At 36.4% G+C, this 27,976-nt stretch overlaps 1 protein-coding gene across 2 annotated transcripts in view; it reads right to left on the bottom strand.

Annotated features, from left to right (window-relative positions):
- LOC126979379 (probable phospholipid-transporting ATPase IIB) overlaps positions 1-24,383 on the bottom strand; it is a 36,263-nt gene extending 11,880 nt beyond the window's left edge. The window contains exons 1-14 of one of the 2 annotated variants that reach the window (XM_050828634.1): positions 24,105-24,383; positions 23,924-24,026; positions 20,952-21,154; positions 20,234-20,476; positions 19,568-19,788; positions 16,439-16,646; positions 15,664-15,886; positions 12,623-12,812; positions 12,125-12,240; positions 8,709-8,846; positions 7,624-7,797; positions 5,963-6,133; positions 5,451-5,636; positions 1,256-1,442 (exon numbers count right to left, since the gene is read on the bottom strand). In XM_050828634.1, coding sequence (XP_050684591.1) covers positions 1,256-1,442; positions 5,451-5,636; positions 5,963-6,133; positions 7,624-7,797; positions 8,709-8,846; positions 12,125-12,240; positions 12,623-12,812; positions 15,664-15,886; positions 16,439-16,646; positions 19,568-19,788; positions 20,234-20,476; positions 20,952-21,154; positions 23,924-24,026; positions 24,105-24,157 — 2,416 coding nt within the window. In that variant the 5' untranslated portion in view covers positions 24,158-24,383. The remainder of the gene's footprint in view (positions 1-1,255; positions 1,443-5,450; positions 5,637-5,962; positions 6,134-7,623; positions 7,798-8,708; positions 8,847-12,124; positions 12,241-12,622; positions 12,813-15,663; positions 15,887-16,438; positions 16,647-19,567; positions 19,789-20,233; positions 20,477-20,951; positions 21,155-23,923; positions 24,027-24,104) is intronic. The other variant, XM_050828635.1, reaches the window with a different exon arrangement.
- Positions 24,384-27,976: the final 3,593 nt, after the last annotated feature.

The raw sequence follows: 27,976 nt of genomic DNA, 5'->3' as shown, positions 1-27,976 counted from the left end.
GTTGGTTGCCTTCCCGGAAGTAGAGCATGTGTCCGGAATTTAGGATTATCGAGTCCTCACCCTGTCTTCGGACCTCAGAAAACCCCACGACATCCCATCGTAATCTGCTCACAGCTTTCTCCAGTTCCTCCAACTTCTCGTCGGTCCGCATTGTCTTGACATTGTATGTTGCCAAGGCCAATTGTTTTTTTTCCTTTTTTTCTTGGAATAGGAGGACAAACGAGCGTACGGGTCACCTGGTGTTAAGTGATCACCGCCGCCCACATTCTCTTGCAACACCAGAGGAATCACAAGAGCGTTGCCGGCCTTTAAGGAAGGTGTACGCGCTTTTTTTGAAGGTATCCATGTCGTATCGTCCCGGAAACACCGCACAAGGAAGCTCATTCCACAGCTTTGTAGTACGAGGGAGAAAGCTTCTTGAAAACCGCACTGTGGCGGACACATCCAGATGGTGGGATGATATCCTAACTTGTGGCGTGTCGTGCGATGGTGAAATTCGGCGGCAGGAATCAGGTTAAACAGCTCTTCGGAACACTCCCCGTGATAAATGCGGTAGAAGACACACAATGAAGCGACGTCTCTACGCAACGCCAAGTGATCCAGCCGTTCACAGAGCACTGAGTCCCCGACAATTCGAGCTGCTCTACGTTGCACGCGGTCAAATGGATCGAGCAGATACTGGGGTGCGCCAGACCAGAGATGACAGCAATACTCCATGTGTGGCCGGACCTGCGCTTTGTAGAGCGCTAGAATGTGGGCCGGCTTGAAGTATTGCCGTGCTCTATTGATGACGCCCAGCTTCTTCGAAGCCAATTTGGCTTTGCCCTCCAGATGGCCACGTAATTGGCAATCGCTCGAGATTTCGAGACCCAGTATTAATGATATCTCGTTCTTTCTAAAAAGTTTTTAGAAGTGTCTCTATGAAAGTTTGGCAAAAACTTTGTAGGTAACCCTATCCACGCATAGTTTTTGAGACGGTCATGCAGAGCACACGGCCTTCCTGTATATTACTGAATGTCTTGATGGCTATCACGAGATAAGGCAGTAAAATACAATTTGCATTAATAGTTGGTTATATAGTAATTGTAACCATGATAAGTAGAAGACCCAGTTTTGCTTTGTGTCTATTATTTAATTAATGCCATCTCTTACATAGTGGAGATTCACCTCGAAGTTAATAAAATCCTAAAACCTGGGTTTGAAAGTACAATTTCCGTTACAGTTATATTTATATTTAATTTTAGTAAAATGTTACCAATATCAGCTTCTTGTATCATAGCGACGTCATTTCCGCCGTCACCCACAGCGGCAACAACGAGCCCGCGCGCACGCAGCAAAGCCGCCACTCGTGCCTTTTGCGTCGGCGAACACCGAGCGACCACGACGCCCGAGCATTCGCGAAGCACATCTACAAACTCCTCTTCGTACGAACGGAGACACACCTACAATAAATTACTATTATAACTAAAACGCGCGCAACTACGAGCAGATGAGCCGAGATGCTGCTAATTTTTGACTTGAACCAATTGTCGCCCTTCCCTGTAGATAGGTAACATGCATGACTCCACATACCAAGGATTTATATGATAAAATTGGCTACGTAAAATAGCTTACAGTCCTGTGTCTCTTCTGCCTACATACAGAGCTTGGTCGAGCAAGACGGACGCACACATGAATTACATCTGAAATGCAGGGATGTTGCCAAATCCCGGGCGCGGGTATCATCAGAAAGTGATAAGTTGGGATGGCAAGATTAGCTGCCCACCCATTACGTAAATAGACTCACAGGTCGAGTTGTGGAAAATAGACCGTTTTCACCTATAATACTCATTTTGTTTGAAAGTAAATGTACTAAATCACTGTGGCGACAGTCTGAGGCCGACTATTGTCTGATTCCTTTAATCAACGAACCAGAAAAAGTTTTAAACTACTAATACGATCCTCAATCTAATAGATATTTATATTGACTGCATCTGTCAAGACAAAAGTGGTAAAGTATAGCTACACAATTTTTTAATTTAGAGGAAAACTTACAGCTTAATTTAAAAAAAAATAGTAATTAAATACAGAAGAAGAATATAAGCTAATTACAAGTTTCCACAGATAGAATTTACATATCAAAAATAAAAAAAACACTCAACTAAGAAAGAAAAGTAATAAGGAATACAGGGGAAATTGCTAAAAATAAATAAATACAAAAGCTGTACAATGAGCGGTAATATAAAAAAAAATAGCTAATACAAATAGTGGCAAACGAGTTTCTTAACAAGGTTAAGGAATTATTTATAAGTGTTAAAGAATTAGTATGCCAGTGTTTTACAAAATGGTAGTGGCAGTGATGCGAAAAAGGGCCAAATTTTTATTAATCATACAAATTTTATTCAAAGATAAGGCAGATCTGAGCATATACGAGTTTTTACGAAATTTGGTATGTGAATGTGGTGTGCGTTGAATAGAAAAGCTACGAGGATGTGTATTAATGGGGATTTTAAAGAGTAACTTCTCAAGAAGCTGCGCACAATCAACCGTATTATTTATAATATTGATGAGGTAGGAAATATCACTTATATAAGGCACAGAAACCTTCATATTTCTTATCAGAATTGAGTTTAAATTTGAAATTAAGGAAACGAGTAAATTTTTTCTGGATTCTTTCTATCAGTTGAATATACACTTCAAAGAACATTGGCGAAGTTTCGTACTACAAAATATTTGAAATTGAATGGAAGCGTCTCAAGAACTGACGTGTACTACTTAATTCTCTATAATTTTCTGCATCTACTGACATTATTCATTTTTAATTTGGAACCGGGATAATGGAGAAATAAATGATTATTTTGTTTGAGTTTTTAGGTTAGGTTTTTATTTATATTACTTTACCGTTCTAACTAACTATATTATACTTATCTATTATATTCCAACTAACATGTTTCAACAACAATAGCACTGAATAACAAAAATCTTTAAGGATAGGAACTAGTAACCATAGGCAAATAGTTAATAAATACCTACCTAATTACTAACGTCTACGGTACTACTGTCTACGGTCAACAACTCTGAGTATTATATTATGATAAAATGGAAACTTGTTACTTGATGCAATGGTAATAACAGTTTATTTGCAACAAACCAGAGTTGGTTGTCCATAGCTTTATAAGTAATTTTATAAGAGGGAAGTCAAATGCGCAATCCATAGTCGTAGGAACTTCTAAAGTGTGCCTAACCTACGCTCGAATTTAAGGCTCGGGTCGACTTTTAAACTAAGTACTTCCATTTTTATAATCTTAAAAAACTGGTAAAATAAGTACCTAGTTTTCTAATGTCTTTTTCTCAATCCAAGATCTTATTTTGTAGAAGTAGGTAGCAGTAAATTAAACAAGCAAAATATTTTATTTTGTTTATTGTTATACAAACAGCGTACGTTAGACCAAATCGTGGGGCATATCATAGTCCGATAATGGAGAGCAGAAGTGAGCAGAGAAAGCTATTATTCAAGTCCAAAACCAAGCCATGTAAAATAGAAAGTACTTATAAAAATAAAGAAAGCACAAAACAACACAACAGCGGTAACTATAATTGATAGGTATTATTAGCATTAGGTAGATCATAGGTGACAGGTATAGAAATTAGGAACTCATTGATCACTCGATCATCGCTGTCAGTCATATTGACAGATAGCTTTCCTTGATCTAACCTAAAATGGATGTGATTTCGTAGTCGTGACAGCATATAATGTGAAAATGAAATAAATATTTTATTTATTACCCCGATTCCTTTTGCGATACAATTTTATCTAACAAGTCAATTTATCTACGAAGTTTTTTTTGTAACTATCCTAACCTTAGACGGTTATTCCTATAGTCAGGTAAAATTTCGCCATTGTTCTTTGGGGTTACAAATTTGAGATGTATATTCAAGGTTGCTTCTAACCAGGGCACAATAAAGAACTTTAATTGTTTTAAGATTTGTGAAATCTTTAGATGATCGGAATAGGAATCCCAACATGTTTGATGCCGAACTCACAATTTTGTCAACATGTTTATCATACAGTACCTTACTATCGACTGTTACACCTAAATCTCGTATAGTAGATACATGATTCATTAACTTGTGGTGGAGCACAACGTATATATGCGTGAAGGATATGGCAAAACATTTAGAAACGTTCAGATCTAATCTATTGACTTGGCAATATTGATCGAGTCTAAATAGATCATCTTGAAGAAGACTCTGGTCCCTGTAGTTATTTACTAGTCCAAAGATTTTCATATCATCAGCAAAGAGCAAAATATTGGAATTATGAAAACAAGTGTCAATATCCTGAATGAAAATAATAGAGAGTAGAGGCGCTAGTAAGGAACCCTGTGGCACACCCGAGGGAATACTGCGCCGTGAAGAGGTAAAGCCGTTGAGCACTACAGCCTGCGATCTATTTTTTACATAGGAAGAAAACCAGCGAAACACATCACCTCTAATGCCTGCCTTAGCTAATTTGAGGAGTAGTATGTTATGGTCAATTCGATCAAAGGCCTTGCTGTAGTCAGTGTAACTGCGTCAACTTGGTTTCGATTGTCCATTTTATCAGATACAATATCTGTGAAGAGAGCCAGATTAGATATCGTGGATCTTCCTTTGACGAAGCCATGTTGAGAGGGACTAAAATCAAGCATTAAAATCGAATATTGCTGTTCATATTCTACTCGTTCTAGTATTTTTGACAGTATGCAGAGTTTGTAGATCTGCCGATAATTGTTTATAAGCTGCTTAGGACCTTTCTTAGGGATAGGTGTAACGTATCCTGATTTCCAGACATTAGGTACGATGGCCCCCGTTAGTGATCTCCTAATAGTGAAATGAAGCAATAGATAATAGTATGTGCCAACTAATTTAAACATCCATTGCACAGGATGCCGGCTAGGTTATGGGTACCACAACAGCGCCTATTTCTGCAGTGAAGCAGTAATGTGTAAGCATTACTTAAGCGGGCGCCGTTACTTATGAAATTACTGGACAAACGAGACTAAACATCTTATGTGTCAAGGTGACGAGCGAAATTGAAGTGCCGCTCAGAATTTTTGGATGTTTCAAAAATCCTCAGAATCAATAGAAGTAGAAGTTTGTTACGGCACCAGTGCGAGGGTTCTTTGCACAGGATGCCAGCTAGATTAAAGGTACCACAACGGCGGCTATTTCTGCAGTGAAGCAGTAATGTGTACACATTATAGTTTTACGGTCTGAAGGGCGCCGTAGAATCCTGCATTGTAATGGGCAGGGCGTATCAATTACCATCAGCTGAGCGTTCTGCTCGTCTCGTCCCTTATTGTCATAAAATGAAACGACAACTTCAAACCGGACGGTAGCAGTACAAGTGGACTGTCCTATTGTAGAAGAAATAGTTTTTGGTGGCAACACTGTCCTAGATTGCTTTCTGCACATGGAAAATGCCTGACCTCGAGCGTCTCCCCTTCCAGTATGAGGTCGGTGTGTGGCGCGCCCTGCAGCATGGTGAGTAGGCGGTAGGAGTCCGTCCGGAGACGACACTCGGGCGCCGCCACCCAGCGCGTGCCCCCACCCAGGTTCAACGAGCGCGCTATGCACAACGCTGTCTCCAATTTATCGCCAGTCAGCATCCATATCTAATTAAAAAATAAATAAATATTGCAAAGTATGTTTTTTATTCACATGGGCTTAAAATTTTAATTACATTTCTAATCACTAGCAACGGTTCGAGTGTTGGTTATATTGAGAAGAATCGGCTTAATACCCAACAATTCCTTTTAAAACCGTTTAATTTAATTTCGACTACCCAGTCGAACCAGTTGTACCCACAAAACCTTTCCGTTTTTCCAACTCCGCAAATATTCTATGTATAAAAAATAAAATAAAACTGTTAAGTTTTGGTCCTTCGAGTCGAAACGCCAAGGAACTCATTTTAAGTTTGATAATATAAATGTAATTGTACCTTGATGCCGGCAGTTCTGAGCATGGCCAGCGTCTGGGGCACGTCATCAGCCAGTCTGTCCTCGACGCCGGTCAGCCCCAATAATGTAAGACCACAGTGCAGCATGGATATCGCAGCCGCCGTGCGCTCGCTTCGGTTGTTTACGCTCAAACGTGCTTCCTTGTATTTACTCTGAACAATATTACAATCACTAAAATGTATCTAATGTCATTGCGAAAAGATTTTTCAATAGATACATCTATTCTACATCCACAGAAAATATATGCATGAGGAAGATAATTAACATAAATTAACGATTAAATAAAATGCTTTTTCAGTCTCAGTCTCCCTGAAAACGAGATCTGGAAAGGTCTTGAAACGTGGAGTTAACTAAAATAATATGTTTTATTTATATATTTAATTAAATTACGTTACATGCGACTTAGTTACTAAACAAAATTGTAGTACTAAATAATTATCACATGCACCTCGTAATAAGGCATAGTAATGAACGACAGAGGGGCAGACATTCAAATATATTTCTCCTCTAGGTATTCATTAATAGAATAGTAACATTTTTCCAAATGTAACTTTTACAAAGAGTAACTTTGGTAACTTATAATAATTAACTGGTAACTTATTATAAATTTTAACTGACATTGGGTAGGGACCGGAACTATGTAATGTTAATTTAGTTAGTTTGCACAAGATTATTTTTATAGCGAGGTGTGTTGTGCCGGGGCACGTCTATGATTTTAGTGTATAGATTTGGGTGTTTTCTTACAAACTTACATATATCGAAAATATATGTGCACGGTAATGTAAGAATATTTAGTTTTTGAAAATGAGGTTTGCAGCTTTCTCTTTGTTTAATATTTGCAAGCAATAAAAATGTAACGCAAAATTTTTATGTAAAAACAAAGTTACAATTACAAGCGTTTCAATCAAAGAAAATATGAAGAATAAACGAATAACACAACCTATATAGACATCAATCGGTTTATAGCTAATGGAAGTTGCAAGACAAGATACTACTTGTTACTAAATTTAAGTTGTAATATATAAATAAAGTTAAGCCAAAGAAATGAGATGAAACATGTAAACAGTAAAGATGTCAAAAGCAGAACGAAAAAAAAAACAGAAGATTTCAACTCTTAGGCTGCGATTTAGTGACCAAGATCATGCATATATTTTATTATTTCCGAAGTTAGTTTTTTATTTCTAGTCAATTACGTAACGGTCGAAGGGGTTCAACGCGGGCGATTTTGAGTGGAGGACGCTCATAACCCCTAACTCTACACCATTCAGATAGGCAGGAGTTGCTATCTGCTTATAGACTAATAAAGCTTAGTAGAATTAAAGATATCGTATGACTTTAAGATAATAATTATGGACTTAATAATAACCCCTAATCGAATAAATTTATATATTTCGCCATCTCTCGTGAATCGAGCACACTTACTTCATCAAAATAAATATTTAAGGCTAGCCGATTAATTAATATAATTATTCAAATCAGACTAGTTAATAAACAATAAAACTAGGTAAAGATATATATGACAAGAAAATTTATTGGTAAAACCAAACCCCGTAAACACAACTCCTGCTCAGTAATCAACTGAACGACTGCGTCCTACGACAGCGCGAATAGACTTTAACAAACTGTAGATAGTAGATCTCACCTCAAACTCCAGATACTCATTCTTCGTGAGGCTCCTCTTGGCAACTACTAAAGTCCTGAGTCCCTCAGCTGCCAGGGAACTGCATTCACGAGCCAGCCACGTGGAATCTAGCAACTTTGATAGAGCTACGTCTGCACCCTTCACGTAGTACGTTATGTCTCCGGTTATCTCCTCCTGTCCACGTACATAATATATATTAAAACCTTAGGTAATAAATACGTCTAGATACAGCCTCTTGCTGCTACACAACCGATGAAAACAGGCCAGGTTTATTACTTTTTTTTAAATGAAAAAAGGGACGAGACGATCAAGACATTCAACTGATAGTAACTGATACGCCTTGCCCATTACAATGTAGTGCCGCTTAGGATTCTTGAAAAACCAAAAAATTCTAAGCGGCACTACAATTGCGCTCGTCACCTTGAGACATAAGATGGTAATTGTCATTTTCCCAGTAATTTCACTAGCTAAGACACCCTTCAGACCGAAACACAGCAATGCTTACACATTACTGCTTCACGGCAGAAATAGGCGCCGTTGTGGTAGGTACCCATGATCTAGCCGGGATCCTGTGCAAAGGAGCCTCCCATGGGTAAATTGTAATAATAGTGACACACGCGCGATAACTGCGAGGCACTTACACTTATCTACTCCTTTATTTGATAATCCGTGATTCAAATAAAAAATACCTTCAGTTTTTATTAGTATATATGACTGGCCAAAACTATTCACATATCATTGTGCCTGTAGTCCAGAGATTTGAATAATTGAATCTCATGACTTATAAACCGGCAGCCACACCCCGGTAACAGGAGAGCCGTCTGCCGTGGTACGGACACAATATGAAGCGACCATACAACCACATGATCAGAAAAGTGCTAGATATAAAAACCAAACCCCGACGACGAGTAAGACCCCGAATCACATGGATGTCTATAGTAAATAATAACCTCAAAGAAGCCCAAATAAACAAAGAGACGACCCAGGACCGAGCAGGCCACCTGGAGACACATGATACGGAGGGCCGACCCCAAATACAATGGGAAAGGACCAGGCAAAGAAGAAGACACCCCGGTAACCAATACCTGAACGATAATCCCCATCATCTTGCTCTCGCTGGTGAAGGGAAACAGCTGCAGAATGGTGAACGACATTATCTCGTTGGCTGCGCGTAGCTTCAACGATATGTTGTGCAAATCTCGTCTGTACAGCGACAGGCCCATCTGTGCAAACCAAATACATTGCTACATAATTTTTTAACTCATAACATAACAATAAGTAGCAAAATCACATTCCCTATAACTACAATGTCAATTAAAGTCTTCAATGTGTCTTCTACCTCATTTATCACGGGGAGTGTACCGACGAGCTGTTTCACCTGATTCTTGCCGCCGAATACATCCTTCGCACAACACAAAAAATTAAGTGGGGATGATGTGGATGGATGTGTGGTGTTCGTCCACAGTGCGGTTTTCAAGGGACTTTCTTTCACGTGCATCCAAGCTGTGGAATGAGCTTCCTCGTGCGGTTCCCGGACGATACGACAAGGGTACCTTCAAAAAAAGCGCGTATACCTTCCGTAATGGCCGGCACACTCCTGTGATTCCTCTGGTATTGTGGACGGCGGTGATCACTTAACACCAGGTGACCAGAGTTTGTCTAGAGCTCGTGAGAAGAATATACAAGAAACTCAACTGTCACTCTTTTAAATACAAGCTCAAAGGTAAAAAGCTTTTTAAAAATTAAATATTTCATAAAAATTAATCGAAAGTAAACGGTATAAATTTAAATTATCGCATATTGGATGCATCAACCTTTAGAGCTTGAATTCAGTGTTTTGTAAGGATGCTTCGTGAACATGATGGTCGTGATAACTATAATAATTAGTAATCGCATCCAACAAATACAATTATTTATTAACAGGTCGACGTGGGACCACCAGCAGCACCCGTTCACGAGTTAACGCATGGACCAGTCATCGTTACCGTCGACACATTTGAGGGTAGGAGACGACTCGGTACACGACGCAAACAATTACAAAACACGAAAGCAAATCGAAAAGTAACGGCAATGGGTCAAATTATTCCAAAAGGAAATATTGTAATTTTTAATATTATATTCTAAATTATAATGTTTAGCTTGTGTTTAACTAGAACGTCGTCCACATACTACATAAACTGAAGTTTACAGGAACAATTAAAGGAGCTGAACGGAATTCTATATGAGCATTTCCTCCATACTTTCTACGCTTCTATTAAGTATACGCCTTACTAGGATGGTTATCGTACAAACCCTGACTGTAGGCTGATGTGAAGTAATCTGATTATCTTATTTTTTGCTCCGATACCTTCGGTGTAAATCCTCACTTGCAAAACAAGATTAACGTACATCGAATAAACGTCACTTAAGTCACTCGCGAGGTCACTTTCGAAGGACCAAAAAGATGTATGAGTTACACCTTTAATGATAAGTCCGAGAAAAGTAAAAGTCTTTGATAGTTGTTAAAAATGATATATTGATAAAAAGATAAAATAAACTGATAGATTCTAAAATGATATGTTTATGAGTGACGCGCGGCGCAATTATTTGCCGATGACGAACTGCAGTCTAAATGACCTAAGTTAATGCATGTGGCGTAAAAGTGCTGAAATAACAAATGTACGTGCGTTGGCCCGTACACACATATTCCCACTTATATTCACTAATATTACCTATGTTTGTTTATTACTAACCGTACTAGCTCTTGTTGCCTATTCTTCAGTTCACAAAAGGAAACCACAGCTATATCGACGGATCATTTCCTTTTAATTAGTTCTTTCTGTACTTCAATCAGATAAATAAATAAATAAACGTTGGCTGAATTATAGTCGACGGAGCCATATAATAAAATAAAAAAAAGGATATGATCTATCCCTTGGACACATGTTAGACAAGCTTCGACTCGTGTTTAAATATAAGCAATGTCTAACTTGAACATTAAACAACAGAAAGACACAGATTTGTAATAAAACTTTTTTAATTAAATTTAATAACACAGAATATGTTTTAGGTTTTCTTTTTTTAGAGAGTCACTTTTCGAGAAAATTAGTCAAATATTTTTGTAAAAATGCCAAAATACAAAGTAGAGAGAGAGAGAGAGAGTAGAGTAGAGTAATAGTTATTTCTGCAATTGTTGTGTAATAAGGGGTATTAAAAACCGGAATGTAGGTTTATCTAAGATAATAGTATCACATGAGTGTTTTAATACCTAATTATCAACAGTTGCATACAAGACTTTATCTACACCCATAATATGAATCCTCTATAAAAGAAACAGATTACTGCTAACATTAAAAAAGACAGTCCTAGTAACCATTATATAATTTCTTTTTTTGATATGTGGAATAGTTATTTATGGAACTGTTGTGTAATAAGGGGTATTAAACCACGAATCTCACGACTCACGAGGCGAAGCCGAGTGTGATAATAGTATCACATGAGTGTTTTAATAACTAATTATGAACAGTTGCATACAAGACTTTATCTACACCCAAAATATGAATCCTCTAAAAGATTCTGAAACAGTTAGTCCTAGCAGTAACCTAATATCATCCATTACTGATTGCATACAAATAAACTAAGTATTAATAAAATAAAATATTTATTTTAGTAGTAATTTACAAAATGCAATAATTAAAATTCACTTGAATATTATGTTATTTTGCAGCCTTTAAAATGAATCGCTCATTTTTTGTAAACAAAACAATAAAAATATCAAAGAAAAATGGCGGGGTTTCGAATAACCTACTTTTTTTACGGCGCGCGACGTTCTGGTAGTGTGGAACGCGCGTAAACGAAAATGTTATTTTTTTGAAATTCATACAGATACCACGCATCGTGCAATAAGAATGTGGCTGTCTGTTCAAACTCTTTGAGTATGAATGGATTGAAAAAAAAATAGGAGTGTTGTTATGAAATTGAGTACAACATTACAACACTCCTTTGGATGATGTAATGGTTATTAGAACATTGGGTGTTTTAATGTTGGCAATAAGCTAACTGTTTCAGAATATTTAATAGAGGATTTAAAGCATCGGTGTAGATAAAATACATTAACGTAATGGAGACCCCGAAACGGGGCCCATATGTCGGGCTCAAGTGTAAACACCCCCTTCCGACTAAAAACCTCCTCTGTGCTGATGATGAGCCCTAAAGGATTTTACAGCGAAGCTGGGCCGTGAAGGCCGTAAATGTAGCTCACAAGCGCGGGGTGTCTCGGAAGGAGGCTCGAACCTCGGACCGCCTGCTCACTCGGCTGGATGGAGAGAATACAACATCCAAACGAGTGTTGTAATTTTGTGCTGAATTTCATTACAACACTCGTTTGGATGATGTAATAGTTATTAGGATACTGGGTGTTTTAATGTTAGCAATAAGCTAACTGTTTTAGAATCTTTAATAGAGGATTTAAAGCATGGGTGTAGATAAGGTAAATAACAACCCCTCCCTCTATCAGTATTACCATATCAGTCCACTTGACCAGCGCCACCTCATCAGGGCTGGCGGCCTGGTAGTCACATAGCTGTTGCTGAGGGACCGCGCCTCCACAACTCTCCGACATCACAGAGCTGCCCATATCTGAACATAAATAGCATAAGTTTAGTTCATTAATACTAGTCAAGATAGAGCATCTTGCTGCTAGAAAAATGATTACCAGTGGGAGGCTCCTTTGCACAGGATTTCGGCTAGATCGCACGAGCAGGACGTTCAGCTGATTATTGAAAAACCCAAAAATTCTGAGCGGCACTACAATTGCGCTCATCACTTTGAGACATAAGATATTAAGTCTTGTTTTCCCACTAATTTCACTAGGTACGGCGCTCTTGAGCCCGAAACATAGTAATTCTTATTCATTACTACTTCACGGCAGAAATAGGCACAGTTGTGGTACCCACAATCTAGAGGGCATCCTGTGCAAAGGTGCCTCCCACTGGTAAATGAATGTGTTTATAATGCTCACCGGAGTTCGCTTCATCACGCTGATCATCGACCATGTCGTAAACTGGGGTCACGTTGTGACAGAGGGCCAACGCGAGCACTGTTTCCCACACCTGGCGCGGCGTGGGGGAGCGGGGACTGCCTTCCACCAGGGGCGAGGTGGGCAGTGATTGGCTTTCATTTGTCACATACTGAGTCAGCAACGCTTCTACCTGTTCATTCGTACAATTTAAATTCAAATATTTATATTCAAAATAGGATGTAAAATCACTTATTGAAAGTCAAAAACTACCACCCATTCCAAAGAGAATGCCTCAGACCTAGAAGAATGGGCGCAACAAACTCAGCGGCCTTTTTTTCATCAAAAAATATGTTTACAAAGTAATATTGTACAATTAAACTTATTATTTAATATCTTAAGGGCGGACGCTCCATTCCCAGTATGTGGAATCATTCAGAAAGTCATTTATGTTATAGTAACCTTTACCACACAACTTTAAACAATTCTTTTGGATATCGTAATTCTTTTGTTTTGAACATTTTCTGGGATTTTGTTGTAAAAGCATATACATCGCACAAAGATTTACTAACTCGACTTATAATATTTCATCTTTTTGTTATAAATCTATAAAAGGTTATGAAACCGGTTTGAACCTATTCCCTATAAGTCTACTTTTCAACAGCCAATTAATTAAAAAATAATTCTGACCGCGCGTTTTACGGCTTTACCGCTTTAATTTTAAATTTAAATGTATTTTAAAATTCCGTCCGGTCAGTATTACTTGTTGACGTTAAAGGGCATTGACCATAATATATGGGCCCAGGTTGTGTCAGACTAATATACAAGTCGAGTTAGTAAATCTTTTGTGGTGCTTTTATAACTTAAGTTTCATTTTTACATTCAGTTTGCGACTAAAAATAAAGTGCTTCCTATGGCAAGGTTATTTTCATTTTAAAAGTACTTTATATCATTGAAATAATAAAATAGGACTCCTGTTTAGGAGTAATGTTTTAAATCAAATGGATCGATGTTAATCGAATCATAATCGCTTATGAGCTGTCATATTCATAGTACCTACATTCAAGAACATATCGATTTTTTTAAATATCTCGATATCAAGTTAAAATCGAATCGGAACCTCTCGTCATATGATTTGTCCGTGCTCTGCGCCCGTGGTTTCAGTGTGAAAATAGAGTTATCAAGCTTTATTTTAAGCTAAGATTTATCGAGACACAAAAATATTTGTATTATAGGCAATCATTAAAACAAAACATGAGACAATACTGACTATATTGTCAACCAACGTGTACACACTAATTAAATAATTACAAATTACTGGCAATATTACGGTCGAGAGGGTGAGTGGCGTACGTCGGAGGAACACTATAACGTAGCGCAATTCCTGACACACACTGCCCGCGCCAGGGTCTTTTCACTTCGATACATTGACGTTTTCTATGGAGGCCGATTAGCCCTCTTTGGTAGTTTCCTATATCGCTAGATGGCGTTATAAACAAATTTGCGAGACGTTTGACACTTAATTCCTTATTTCAGTATTATTTTCAAAACTTACTGAATTTACAGAATACATTGTATCGCATATTTAATTAATTTTTGTTACTTTAAATTCTTTTGTTTCCTTTAATACATCGTAAATTCATTTAAATATGCAGAAACGATACTTTAATTGTAATAGGCTTATCTTTAAATATCAGGTATCCGAGCCAAAATTTAGAGAAAAAATTTATTGAAAATTGCTTTGCGGGCGGAATTGTCAATTGTGTGTCAGGTTTGTTGTGATTGTTTTGTGCATCAGAGTTGATAATTACTTACTATATTTGTTTTATATATGAAATTAATCCTCATGATATCTAGTTTCCGAATTTATCTACAAATTACATAGGCAATTCCTCTTACGGCAGTAAAACCAACAAGTTATAACAGTATGATCGATACAGTATAGTTTTAATATAAATTTTAATGTAAATACATATTAAAGAAGTTAGATGTGTTATTTTATTTATATTATATCCTCATTCAGTTTAAAATATTACAATAAAAATTAAATCATAAAATACGTATATACAGGCACGTATAGGTATAGAAAAATGTAACTTCTTCCGGTTTCACGAGATGGCGACTGATCGGCGATAAAGCTAATGACTATATACGCGGGCCATAGAGTAACTATAATGGGGAGACCAAGTTACTCTATGGCCCGCCGAGCCGTTGGGACTTCGAGTCGGAACGCGGCACCGCCTGGTGCAGGATTACAAGGGGAGAGGGTATATTGCTACGCGCTATAGTATGTGGCCCAAGCTCCATACTGTTTTGGTCATTCTCGTTTTGTCTTAAACCTTAACTATAACAGCTAATATGATGAAACCCAGCCTAAGAATAGATATCAGCTATTTGAACAGAGTGTTGTTTTACGATTGACACTTCAAAACGACACTAAATCAAATCAAATCAAAATAACTTTATTCATGTAGGTCACGGAAATGACACTTTATTGAATCTAGCGCTACTTCGTAAAGGGTTGAGCTAATGAGATGAAGTAGCAAGAAACTCATTGCCACTCTTTTATATCAATATTTACATTTCCATCGATTTACAAATCATTTCAATTACAATATAATATGTAAAATGATGCAACACAAATACTCAAAACGTCAAATAGTCAATGCCTTATATCTACTATGCCTTAAATACCTATACTAAATTAACATCATTAAGTTTAGTGTGGTTTTACATCTATAATCAAGATATTTTTTTAATATTCCTTTTCACAAACAAAACACAAATAAGTATTCGTAATAAAGTTTGTTTTAATAATATTTTAACATCATCGACACACATTTAATGAGTCCTCTTACGCGTAATTCGCGTAACAAGTATTCTTGACGAGTAGATTGTATCGTATTGAGCAGTAGTCTGTGGCTCCAACGGAATTTATTATCTAAGCAGCCTCACAAGTTGTAGTTTATCTAAAATGGACCAACAACTCTTCGACCAAAACCTGTCTATTCATAGCATATCTTCTACTGTAACCTAAAACTTACTTCATAAAAGTTATTTTTGTCAAACTGCCCATTTCCCATATGCAGTTTCTGAAAGACCATTTCGTTCTTAGTGAGTGTGCCGGTCTTATCAGCCAGCAAATACTGTATCCTGCCCATCTCTTCTGGTATCGTAGTTGTCCGCATCACCGTCCCTTCTATCTTCTTATCACGTTGTATCGTCCATGCATAGAAAATTTTCCCCATTTCTAAATTCACCCTTAAGCTGTAAATAAAAATTTGTTGCGAAAAATATCCACTTCAATTAGTTATTTTACAATCCCACCCCTCACCCAATGCAACCAGTTGCCAAACCCAGGGCAATATTGACAGAATATAGATTGTTATACAAATTAAATTTGTAACCAAAATTTATGAACGATGCGGGACTCGAACCCGCGCCTCTCTGATTCCGTCTGAGCGCTCTTTCCAACTGAGCCAACAATTCGAATTACGCATAGTTCGTAAATCTTGGTATTTCTTATTTAACTCACAGGTTGTGGCTCCATCTACAGGATCTATTTTACAGTTCATAACCTGCTCAACCCTAATAATTGTATATTAGGAAATTGACTTGAGATATCGCTTTTTCAAATCTAAGCAAATTGTTTTTTTAAACTGATATCCCTCACTTTTGGGATAAATAATACAAATTGTAATCAAAATTTATGAAAGATGCCAAGTCTCTGATTCTGTCCGCTCTTACCAACTGAGCGAACCGTTCGAGTGACGCATAGTTCGTAAATCTATGATATTAGATAGATTATTCTAAGCTTACCTGATAGGAATTATGTAAGAGAATAGCAGTACAAATCTAAACATGAAACCGTACCACGGTCCATCAAAACCTTTCAGCACTATCATGAGGAACGATGTGAACATTGTCGCAACAAATAATACTTTAGTAAACCCATTCACTTGGAGATCTAATCTACCCACTTTGGATCTAGGGACGGCATTGTTCATCACACTCCGAGTCTCACTGCCTGAAACAATTAAAACACATCTGTAATATTTTGACAATTACTGTCTTTTGTTACATCTTGGATTTAGAGTTATCCGAAATTTAGGAACTTTGGAAATAATATTGTTGCACTGGTTATAATTCTGCGCGGCGGCCATTTTGGATTTCAAAGTACAGATATCGCGCGAGTTGAATGCATTGGCCTGAGCTAAAGAGCGGGTGTCCGCACGCCTCGCCTCGCGCTGTGCTGTAGTGCTGTCCTTACTTACTGTGGTATCGCGTTAATACTGAATTTGCGCTCCTGTGTATTATTTTGATTTTAATAATGACTGATCCGACCCCTTTTCAAGTTCCGTTTAAAAGAAACCAGTTTTTATTCATCGCTAAGCGCAAGAAATGGCGAAAAATGTTATAGACACGCTTGTTGAAGAAAGGACAGAAATTTGAGATTTAATTATTAGTTTAAAATTGTAAACTTAAAGCATTGTTTAAATTTATAGACACACTCATGATTGTGGGCATCAATAATAATTAGGTCGAATGCGGTTATTACAATCGACTGAATTTAATCATCTAAATTCAGATGTAAATTAAGAAACACATTAGAACTTCTGATCACACTTTCCTAAAAAAAAATATTGAAATAGGCGTTACTTTGCGGAAATCCATAATTATTAAAATGATGAGAGTTTTCTTCAGTCTTAATTCCGCCAATATTTGTCTTTAAACAATTCGACACGTGTTTCGTCTCTACACGAGGCATCCTCAGGACGTGTTGTCTCGCCAAAATCTGGCACGAGACTAAGTTCGAGTTGAAACACGTGTCGAATTGTTTAAAGACAAATATTGGCGGAATTAACACTAAAGAAAACTCAAATCATTTTAACACTTTCCTAAATTTGGTTACTGAATCAGTCACCACTAAAACGCGATGAATTCGGATGTGTCGTATAAGTACGGGGACCAGTTGTTCAGGCAACAAAAAATTGGCCTTTGCCTAGCCCCGGTCGCTGGCTCAATTAAAATTGAAAAAGAAAAAGGAAGAACATGGGTGAAAGAATATTTATAACTGCGCAAGTAGTTAGCAACATGAATATTATGGGTGTTTTAAAACCAGTAGACTTTACGAATTATTTACGAATATATTCGAGATCGTTTGACATATTATTAAATCTTGTGACACCGTTTATTAAAAAGCAATATACTATCTTACGAGACAGTATTAGTGCAAAAGAAATATTGGTCGTAACACATAAGATTTATTGCAACAGGAAATTAATATCCAGATTTAAAAATCAGATATTTCATATCCCAACCCCTGCTGACAAAAATTATCCCTGAAACTTGTTGAGCTATTTATAAAAGTCTGGTACATTATATAAAAGTGAGTGAAGTAAAAACACTTTTAATTATAAAATATTTATTTAAAATAAATATATAATCAAATTGAAATCACTATTTAATCGACTGTGTAAGTGTAAGCATTATTGTGTTTCGGTCTGAAGGGCGCCGTAGCTAGTGAAAATACTGGGCAAATAAAACTTAACATGTTATGTCTCAAGTTGACGAGCGCAATTGTTTGTGGGTTTGGTTTCAACAATCCTGAGCGGCACTGCAATCTAATGGGCAGGGCGTATGAATTACCATCAGCTGAACATCCTGTTTGTCTCGTCCCTTTATTAAATGAAAATTTACTACAAAAAGAAATTAACTCAAAATTACAAAATAACTTCAATTTCGTAAGCCAGTGGCAAAATTTAAAACCGACCGACTTCCGAAATAAAAGTTATTTCATAATTTTCAGTTAATTTCTTTTTGAAGTCGATATTTTTTTAATTACTTTTTTTAATAAATTACGACTGAAATCAGTACTAACTAAGTGCGATTAGGTACACCTTCCTAAATGCGTTTCTAATTAGGCTTCTAAATGATTTAGTCAGTCAGAAACTACACTTTCTTCTGAATTTAGGATGAGACTAGTTTGGTGAATGCGATTATACTTTTCTAAATTCAGTCAAGTGTAATAAGTATGTGTAAGCTGTATTGAGTTTCGGTCTAAAGGGCAAATGCAGCTCGAATTGTCGGGGACCCAGTACTCTGTGAACGGCTGGATCACTTGGCGTTGCGAAGAGACGTCGCTTCATTGTGTGTCTTCTACCGCATTTATCACGGGGAGTGTTCCGAAGAGCTGTTTAACCTGATTCCTGCCGCCGAATTCCACCTTCGCACGACACGCCACAAGTTAGGATATCATCCTCACCATCTGGATGTGTGGCGGTCCTCCACAGTGCGGATTTCAAGGAGCTTTCTTCCACGTACTACAAAGCTGTGGAATGAGCTTTCTTGTGCGGTGTTTCCGGGACAATACGACATGGGTACCTTCAAAAAAAGCGCGTACACCTTCCTTAAAGGCCGGCAACGCTCCTATGATTCCTCTGGTGTTGCAAGAGATTGAGGGCGGCGGTGATCACTTAACAACAGATGACCCGTACGCTCGTTTGTCCTCCTATTCTATAAAAAAAAAATGTGACGTAACATCTTATGTACCAAGGTGACGAGCGCAGTTGTAGTGCCGCCCAGAATTTTTGTGTTTTTCAATAATCCTGAGCAGCACTGAATTATAATGGGTAGAGCATATCAATTCCATCAGCTCAACGTCCTGCTCATCTCATACTTTATCGTCATAATACTGCTTATATTACTCTGATGCTGCAAGGGAGATTGATCTGGTATAATAACTTATAATCAGGTGTCCCCAGCAAACATATTTTTTTCTTCTATTTAATACTTATCTATAAAATTTATTGATTATTTGTTGTGACACAGTTTGTTGTGATAAGAAGTAATTAAAACCTTAGCAGTACTGGGGTATATTTATTATTTAATCATTGGCTGATTATTGTACAGTATTCTAAAGAAGATCATTTAATATAATATATTTACCTGTATATATTACAAGTCCAGTCGCTTGCCCGGAGGCAACCACACAACCACTCCACAGTGTGTTCTCAATGTCTAATGAATCACTCTCTTCTTCATCCATTCTGATACAAGTCCCAATAAATGAGTGGATATCTTTCTCGGGCTTTTCAACAAATATCTTTGCATTCATGTCTAATAGGTGTGCATCTGTTGGCAGTTTCTGAGTTAGCGATAGAGGTATCCTGAAAAGTATGATTAAACATATTTATGATTGTGTTTATTTCCACTCATCATCATTGACAACCCTTATAGCTCAGTGGTTAGTGAGCCTACCTATTGCGCTTGAGGTCCCCGAGTTAAAATCCCGGTAAGTGCAAACATTTATATGATTAATATGAATGTTTGTTTCATTGGATGTTTATAAGTATTTATGCATGTTTTAGTAAGTATATCGTATTAAATATACCATTGTCTTGTGCCCATAGTACAGGCTATGCCTAGATTGGGGCAAGATAATTTGCGTAAAAGTATGTCAATTTATCATCATATCTGCCGGAAGACATCCACAGCTGGACAAAGGCCTCCCCAAAAATATATTATTTCCACTACCACTATCGAATCCGTAACCAAATACACGGTAGGCTGAGTCGTTAACAACGGCGCAAAATAACACAAACTTATTTTTACCTTAGTTTCCAGTCGATTTCCCCATCCAACTGATCAGTCCTTATAAACACAGTACCCATGGTCTCATTAGTCCTCAACAGTATCATGTCAGCAGGGACACGCTGGCCCTTGTGCAGCATAACGATGTCCCCCACTCTGAGCTTGGAGGCAGACACACTCTCCTTGTGGAAGGGGCGGTAACCATCAGAGGGCGTGTCGAGAATAATCCTCTCGTAATACTGACGGTTCACTTCTTTGTCTCTCCTGTAATTTTATTAACCATTAGCGCACTAATAGCAAAAGTCCACAGTAAGAGGTGGGACGTTATCGCGAACCCACCACACTCACCCTGATGTAGGACCTCCGAATGGTCCCAAACTAGTCCGCACCCACTCCGATAAATCGTGAGTAAAGCCGTGTTAGTAAATAACATTAGTTAATAGCTTTTTTTAATTAATTAATTATTAATTAGTTATTATACTATATTATTTAATATAGTGATGTCTTCGCAAAACGCGAGTTGAAAAGTTTCTCGCGGTTTTCATAACACAACATTCTGCAGATGAAGTGCCTGAGGTACTTTCATTGGCTGGATATTTATCATGAATTAACAATTTCAAAACAGAAAGCCTTACTGGCGAAGCGAGCCTAATCTTACTGGCGAATTTTATTAAAATTCTGTGTAAATATAATCATGTTAAAGAGCAAATAAACTGGCTAAATTGAAGCAACACATCACCTGTATCTTCTGAAGTCATCAATAGCTTCTCTGAACAATGTAACAGCCAGCACAAATCCCAATGGACCCCAGTATGTATACAGGTAGCCTATCCGTATACTTGGTATGAACTGACTGAGTGCCATGACAAGGAAGTACAAGTTCAGGAAGAATTTGAACTGTTCATAAAGAACAAGTGGCAGGAATGTGATGATATTGTATTTCTGAAAAGTAAAACATACTATAAAGCCTATCTAGTATACATGCATGTGTTTTTGTTGTTAGATCCCTTTCTTATAGAAGAGGAAGACAAAGGAGTGTACGAGTCATCTGATGTTAAGTGATCACCGCCGCCTACAATCTCCTGCAACACCAGAAAAATCACACCTATCATGATGGTGTACACGATTTTTTGAAGGTCGTATCGTCCTAGAAACACCGCGCTAGGTAGCACATATTATGGGTTATTGCATAAAGTTCTTTGAAAACCGGCAGAGGTTGTAGAGGAAAGCCACACATCCAGATCGTGAGGATCAATCTCTGTTTGCATTGTCTTCCAGATGATTACGGAATGGGCAATCACTGAGGATTTCGAGACCGATTCCGATGTTAAGAGAGGTATTAAAGAGAGATTTGATGGGCTCGACAAATGTGTTTTATTGTGATAAACGCGGATATTTAAGTCTTCTGGGAGTTAAATTGAACAAGGTTCATTAAACTCTTCTCGTGACCTTCTCAAGAGAGGAATCAATAGAAGATACAAGTTTATTACAGCACAAGTGCGAGGGTCCTTTGCACAGTATGCCGGCTAGATTAAAGGTACCACAACGGCGGCTATTTCTGCCGTGAACCAGTAAAGTGTAAACATTATAGTGTTTCGGTCTGAAGGGCGCCATAGAATCCTGCATTGTAATGGGCAGGGCGTATCAATTATCATCAGCTGAACATCCCGCTCGTCTCGTCCCTTATTTTCATTAAAAAGAAACTGATTGACGATTTCGCGAGAGAATTCTGCATGGCCGCTGTATTAGCATCCCCATTACTGTCATCTACATAACAATGCATATTATATATACGATACCAGTTACTAGCCTTTGGGAACTCCACGTTCGCGGGTTTCGGGTTCGTGGAATATTAATTGCACCAAACAATTGTTTAAACCAGTGATAACACTCTTTCGTCGTTCCTTAACTAACGGTGTAAGGAGGACTTTGGTAACACCGATTAACATGAAGGGTTGTTAAAATTAAATAGAAAACTACAGATTTTTGCTAGCAAAAATTCTGGAATGTATTGTCTACAACTAAATATACATTTATCAATATTAAATTAATTTTTATCGCTCAACAGCACGGTTTCTTGAGAGGGGCACAATGTACAGGTCTCAACTTTGGAATCCCTATTATAATATCTACTCAGACAACATCGAAAGGATCCAAAGAAAATTCACACCATACCTGTTATATTAATTTAACATACCTTTGTGTGAATATCCACAGTAAAGTTTATTGTTGCATTCATTCCCATTATATGTATATACAATAAATAAATCAATTATTTGGGACTATTTTACAAAACTAATACAAAGAACAAGTAAAAACGATGATATCTAGAAAATTATAAACTGTAGTGCAGCTAACAATGCACTTCTCCGGATACAGAAATAATTGATGTTCCATGCACAAAAATCTAAATAGGTAAACTAAGTAATCAAAAAGTAGCACAGGACATGTGATTATTGAGGAATATGTTTAATGTGTTAAGTGTTGGGTGAATGGATGTGTGGGTTAGTGACAATGATGTGAAGTTTCTTGCATGTGTCTTGTGTGGTTTTGTTAAGTGTGTGATGAATATTTTACTCTTCCACAAGTTTATTTGTATTTTCACAGTCTGTATTTTCTAGTGATTTAAACAGACCAAAAGTTTCACTTTACCTTTCCTCTTGGTCAGTGGGTAGATGTTTAAACTTATAACTTGTAGCTAAATTATAAATTTTTGAGCTTAGTTGTAATGGTGATTTTTAGCTTTGGTTCAATGTGAATCTGTGTCACAAACCCCATTCTGTATGTGGTACAGCATATTAGGATCAAAGGTAAGTATTATAGCACTGACTGAGAGGACCTGGCAGAGGGTATATAGATTGGATGTCCGATTGGTATCCTTGCTAGCACTTTCAGGACTGCTCACTGCACATGTTCGCCTCTTAGTAGACAATTAGACCAGCCCGTTAGGCAATTCTCCAAAATACATACTGGGCAACCAAAAAATAGAGGGTAAATAAACAGTCAAAATTGGCTGCCCATCCACCATGTATTTGTGATTTATATTAGTCTGGGCTAATAAATTAATAAAATATCTACCGACAACCTGTATACTGCGGTATTGAGGAAGCCCAAATGATGGATGTTTGGTGAGAAGCACACCTATTTCCTTGCTTTAGATAACAAGTGCCCATATATGTATTCTTTATACCAGAAGATCGCCAGCTGATCCATGGGGAATACCATTGGCACAGATAAACCCATTATGTTAATTATACCAGCTGTGGTTTGATGGATTTAGAGAGCAGTTACAGGAACAGTTCTGCAGTAAGATCTGAGCTGTCACCTATTTTGGATAGGATGGTCAAGTACTATTCTAAGTCCAGAACTGCTCCTTTCAAGTATGATAGCCAGGATAAATGAGCACTGGCATCAACACAAGTTACATGTACAACACAAGGTACATGTTCTAAGCACAATTGGAGAAAATCCGGCAGAGAGCTGTCTATGTCTTTCCACTGTTAATAAGAGTTGAGTTAAAAGCAAAAACAACCAGATTCATGGCATTATGATATAATGCTCACTAAATGACTTCCTTTATTTGAAGTCAGTGTGGATTAACTGACCTAAATGATTAATTTTTTGACAATATTGTATATTGTACTGCAGGTTGAAGTAAGGTGATTAAGATTATGTAAATTGTATTAAAATCAAATGAATACACATCAGTACCTGATTACAAACATAATTTTCAGGAAACTCTTCATCTGGTAATTGACCCAAATAAATAACTCTTGAAGTCAGTTCTCTCCTGCGAAACCAGCCAAGGTTTATCCTAGAACAATGTTATTAAATTACAGCAAACAATGTTTAAGTACAGCAAACGAATAAAAAACAAAGGCGAACAGATTACCTTGACCAAAACGATTTCTTATTAGGTCGTGTCAATAGTGGTGTAGTTTCCATTATTCAAACAAAACACATAACATTATATTACAATAATAAGAAAACAGTTTATACAACGCCTCGGTTAAACTGGGAAATGTAAATATCATTAATAGTTAGACATTTATTAAATTACAAAATGTAAGCTATTATAATGTATCGCATCTTATCCAATAAGAATATGGATAAAAAATCACAACATCTCTTTCTCTACAACAACAACATCGGACATCCCCTTCCAGTCCCGATCAAAAGTTAAAACTGTCAAATCTTAATGTAAGAATCCGTCAAAAACGAGATGAAGTTCAAGTTTATATAGTCTTGCGTCATCTCTCAAAAGTAAAATCTCGGAGTAGGTACTAGTAAGAAAAGTAAAGTTACATAAGTTTTTTTATTTGTGGCTTGGAAGCGAGTATTGTAAGCCAGTCAGCAATTTCTCTTGGCGTTACTTCACATCGAATTTATAAGATTTGCACGGCATTTTTTATGAAGGATACAATTGATCAAATGGGCGTTATTCTGTCAAATTTCAATTGTTTAACTATATTTTTGAATTTGTTACATATTGCTTTGGCGAAATCAAGTTCTAAGAAAAAAAGTTCTACAAAACTCCAAGTGGTGGTATTGTTGCAAAATAGTGTTGGAAGCGGTAATTTTTTAACATCAGATGAACAATAAAAGCACTCAATCATTCTCAAATCTAATAAAAAAATGTATGGTTTGTTCCTTTTTTGGTATGTATGTATGGTACATATGTATTTTGCTTAAAAAAAGTGTGTGCAAGTAATTTTTACGCTCGATTGAAGTAAAACCTAATAATTGACTGAGAATTTTAGATTTTATTTTTTATTATATTATTTTTGATGTGACTTGGTTTACTTCTCATTTTTCATTAGCAGGTTTTGTCATGCTCGCTCAAATGTACTTGTTTTTGGGTCAACCCTTCTCTAGAATATGATAAAGAATTGTCTCTCATAACTTGCGCACTATCCTGAAACCCAAGATGCATGAGAGTTGGTCCAACATATTATGGCAATTTTCCGAAAATTCTAAAGGCAAATTTTATGGAGAACTCCAACCTGAAATTGCTCATAAACCTTGGTTCACCGAGTTTGAAATTCCCAATAAAACAGTGATATCAACTAATTGTCGTTTACGTTTTAAGCATGCTTGTATTCCAGTTTTTTGTAGCAAAACTAAGAATCAGAAACAATTCTCTTTGTGGATGTGGTCTAGGTGAGGGAAATGTGGATCATAATGTGTTCTTCAATTGCACTTGCTGCCTTCTTTATACAATTTTATACCTTCAGAAGTTCCCCAGCCAACTTACTTTAAATGTTTCCTCTCTCTAGTTTTCAAGTAAAGATTATGTTGTGAATAAGAATATTTAATAATTTTAGTGATAATATTTGTGTATGTCATTTATAGACAACAACATGTATATATTTTGTTCTGGTATAAAATATGAAAATAAAACTTGTTTTAATCTTTATTACCGATCATTAGCATTAGATATAAAAAAAAATTTAGCTTGGTGGTCTATTTTAACGTGACATTGGCTAACTTGTGGTATACCTTCCACAGTAGCAACAAGCCCTAGAATATTTACTACATATTTGTTTGTTAATATTTCAGTATATATTGCGATTAGTTTGTTGATGCTTGAAAATTTTAAATCCCTCTGGGTACGTTGCAGAGAAGATTAATTCTTAACAATTGCGAAATATTGGAAATTTCGAAATTTGGTAGGCCACATTACCATTGGAACTTATAACATTTTTGATTTGTCAATGTGTGCTTTAACTAGTGGTTATCGAGTTTAATATTGCGCAAATATCTCATGTTCCAGTAACAATCAAACGTATTTATTTTAAAGCTTATTCTTTAGTCAAAGTTTCTATTTGCATAAACATGTTAGATTGATGTTAGGTACATAAATATTATAAGGTACATGTTTGCCACATTTGTGACGTGCAAATTTTACAAAATACATTTCTAAATCATTATTTACAATAATATCAATATAACAAAAGATTAATCTTTTGTTATGCTTTATTTGTATTGCTATTAATAGCAGTATTAAATTTAAAAAATTCAAGTAAATTTTTTTATTGAAAATATTCGTCTAATAAACATAAGCAGTTTTTAGTAAGGTATATTTAAAATTTTGACGAGAAATTCCTATTTGACGATACCGCTCTTTTTATCTTTGGGATGTGATTATAGATTTTTATGCACATACAAAAACAGTTTCTCTGAAATAATGTAGTTCTACAGCAAGGTACTTGTAGTTTGGTGGGGTCCCTGGATGGGAAAAACGAAGTGTTTTCATAATTACTGAATTTGCAAGATATTTTTCGAACAAATATACAGCACTCAAATATGTATACTTTTTATTAAAATTAAATTTATTTACTCAATTTTAGTTGATTATTTTGAAGTCCTTCAAAACTAGAAATTTGGTAGCCTTGATCCCGTTCCTTTCGGCCCAAATAAGAGCACAGCCTTAATACGTTTATGTATTTTCCTGTTCTTGAAAAAAAAAACGACTTTAATATTATTACCGTTACGTAAGCCAGATAGAAGAAGTAATTACGCAAGGCGCAAATAAGCTAAGAAGAATAGATGCGAGAGTAAGTTTAACTGCATGCATATATATATGTTTTGAGTTGCAGTACTTATGCAAAAAAAATAATGATTAAAAGTGTATGTGAATCCTCATGCCTACAGAGATATCACAGTCTCTGCCATACTGAAAAGCACTACAAGCTGTATAAGATGCAAATCAAGACATTGTTTTTCCAAACATTGTTTGTCTTTTGTTTTCCTCTCCACTCTAGCTGCGGTTCGCAATTCTACCAAGCTTGACGAGAGCAAACCAAAAACACTCTATTATTATGCCTTTATTACAAATCTAATCAATTTGTTATGTTTCAAAGTGATAACCCTCACTTCTGGGATTAATTTTATTACACAAATAAAATTTGAAAACAAAATTTTATGAACGATGCGGGACTCAAACCTGCGATCTCTTGCGTTCCGTGCGAGCGCTCTTACCAACTGAGCCAACCATTCTAAAATCTAATCTCAGATTTGCAAACGCGACTTCTCAGGTCAATTTCCTAATATGCAAATATTGAGGTTGAACAGGCAAAATCAATGCCGAAATATGGCACATGCCACAAATGACACCATAATAAGCTTTGACTGCTATGTCTATACATTTCTGCGTTTACTCCATTTTTTTTTTAATATTACTGGTCAATATGCAGCAATGTAAACACTATTTCAATTTCAGTTGCGTATTTTGAATTTAGAACCCGATTTGGACAGTGACATCAGTGGAGTAGCAGTTAGGTATGTTTTTAAACTCAGACGAAAAAGAGCAACCCTCTTTTTCTATTTTCCTATAAGAATAACGTTTGTTAGTCTGTCTCTATTTTCCGATCAAGATTTGTTCAGTCGGAGGGTTTTTACGTTTTTAATCAAAAATCTCTTTCAAATTCTAAAGGGGAAAGTTTGTATGTTTATTAATTGGCTTGTGTTTATATTTGATACTTCTTTACGTTCTAAAGGGAATTGGATTTAATAAGTTAAGGGAACCTTTAATGAGAGAATCTAATACTCAAATATAATATTTTTATTTACATAAAATAATAAGTTAAACTAGTTATATAAATGTTAGGTTCCTTTAATTATTATATAGAATTTGTCTTTTAGACTTAGATTTCTTTTCCAGGGTATATTTTTGGTATATTATGTGTCTAAAAACTTAAATACTTTAGTGGTGAAATATAAATATGCTTATTTGGTTTGTAAATTTCTTTACATCTCTGTCTT

The sequence above is a fragment of the Leptidea sinapis genome, chromosome 3 (assembly GCF_905404315.1).
Source record: "Leptidea sinapis chromosome 3, ilLepSina1.1, whole genome shotgun sequence".
Taxonomy (NCBI): Eukaryota; Metazoa; Arthropoda; class Insecta; order Lepidoptera; family Pieridae; genus Leptidea; species Leptidea sinapis.
Note: the sequence above shows the minus strand (reverse complement) of the source record. Positions and strands in the feature narration are given on the sequence as shown.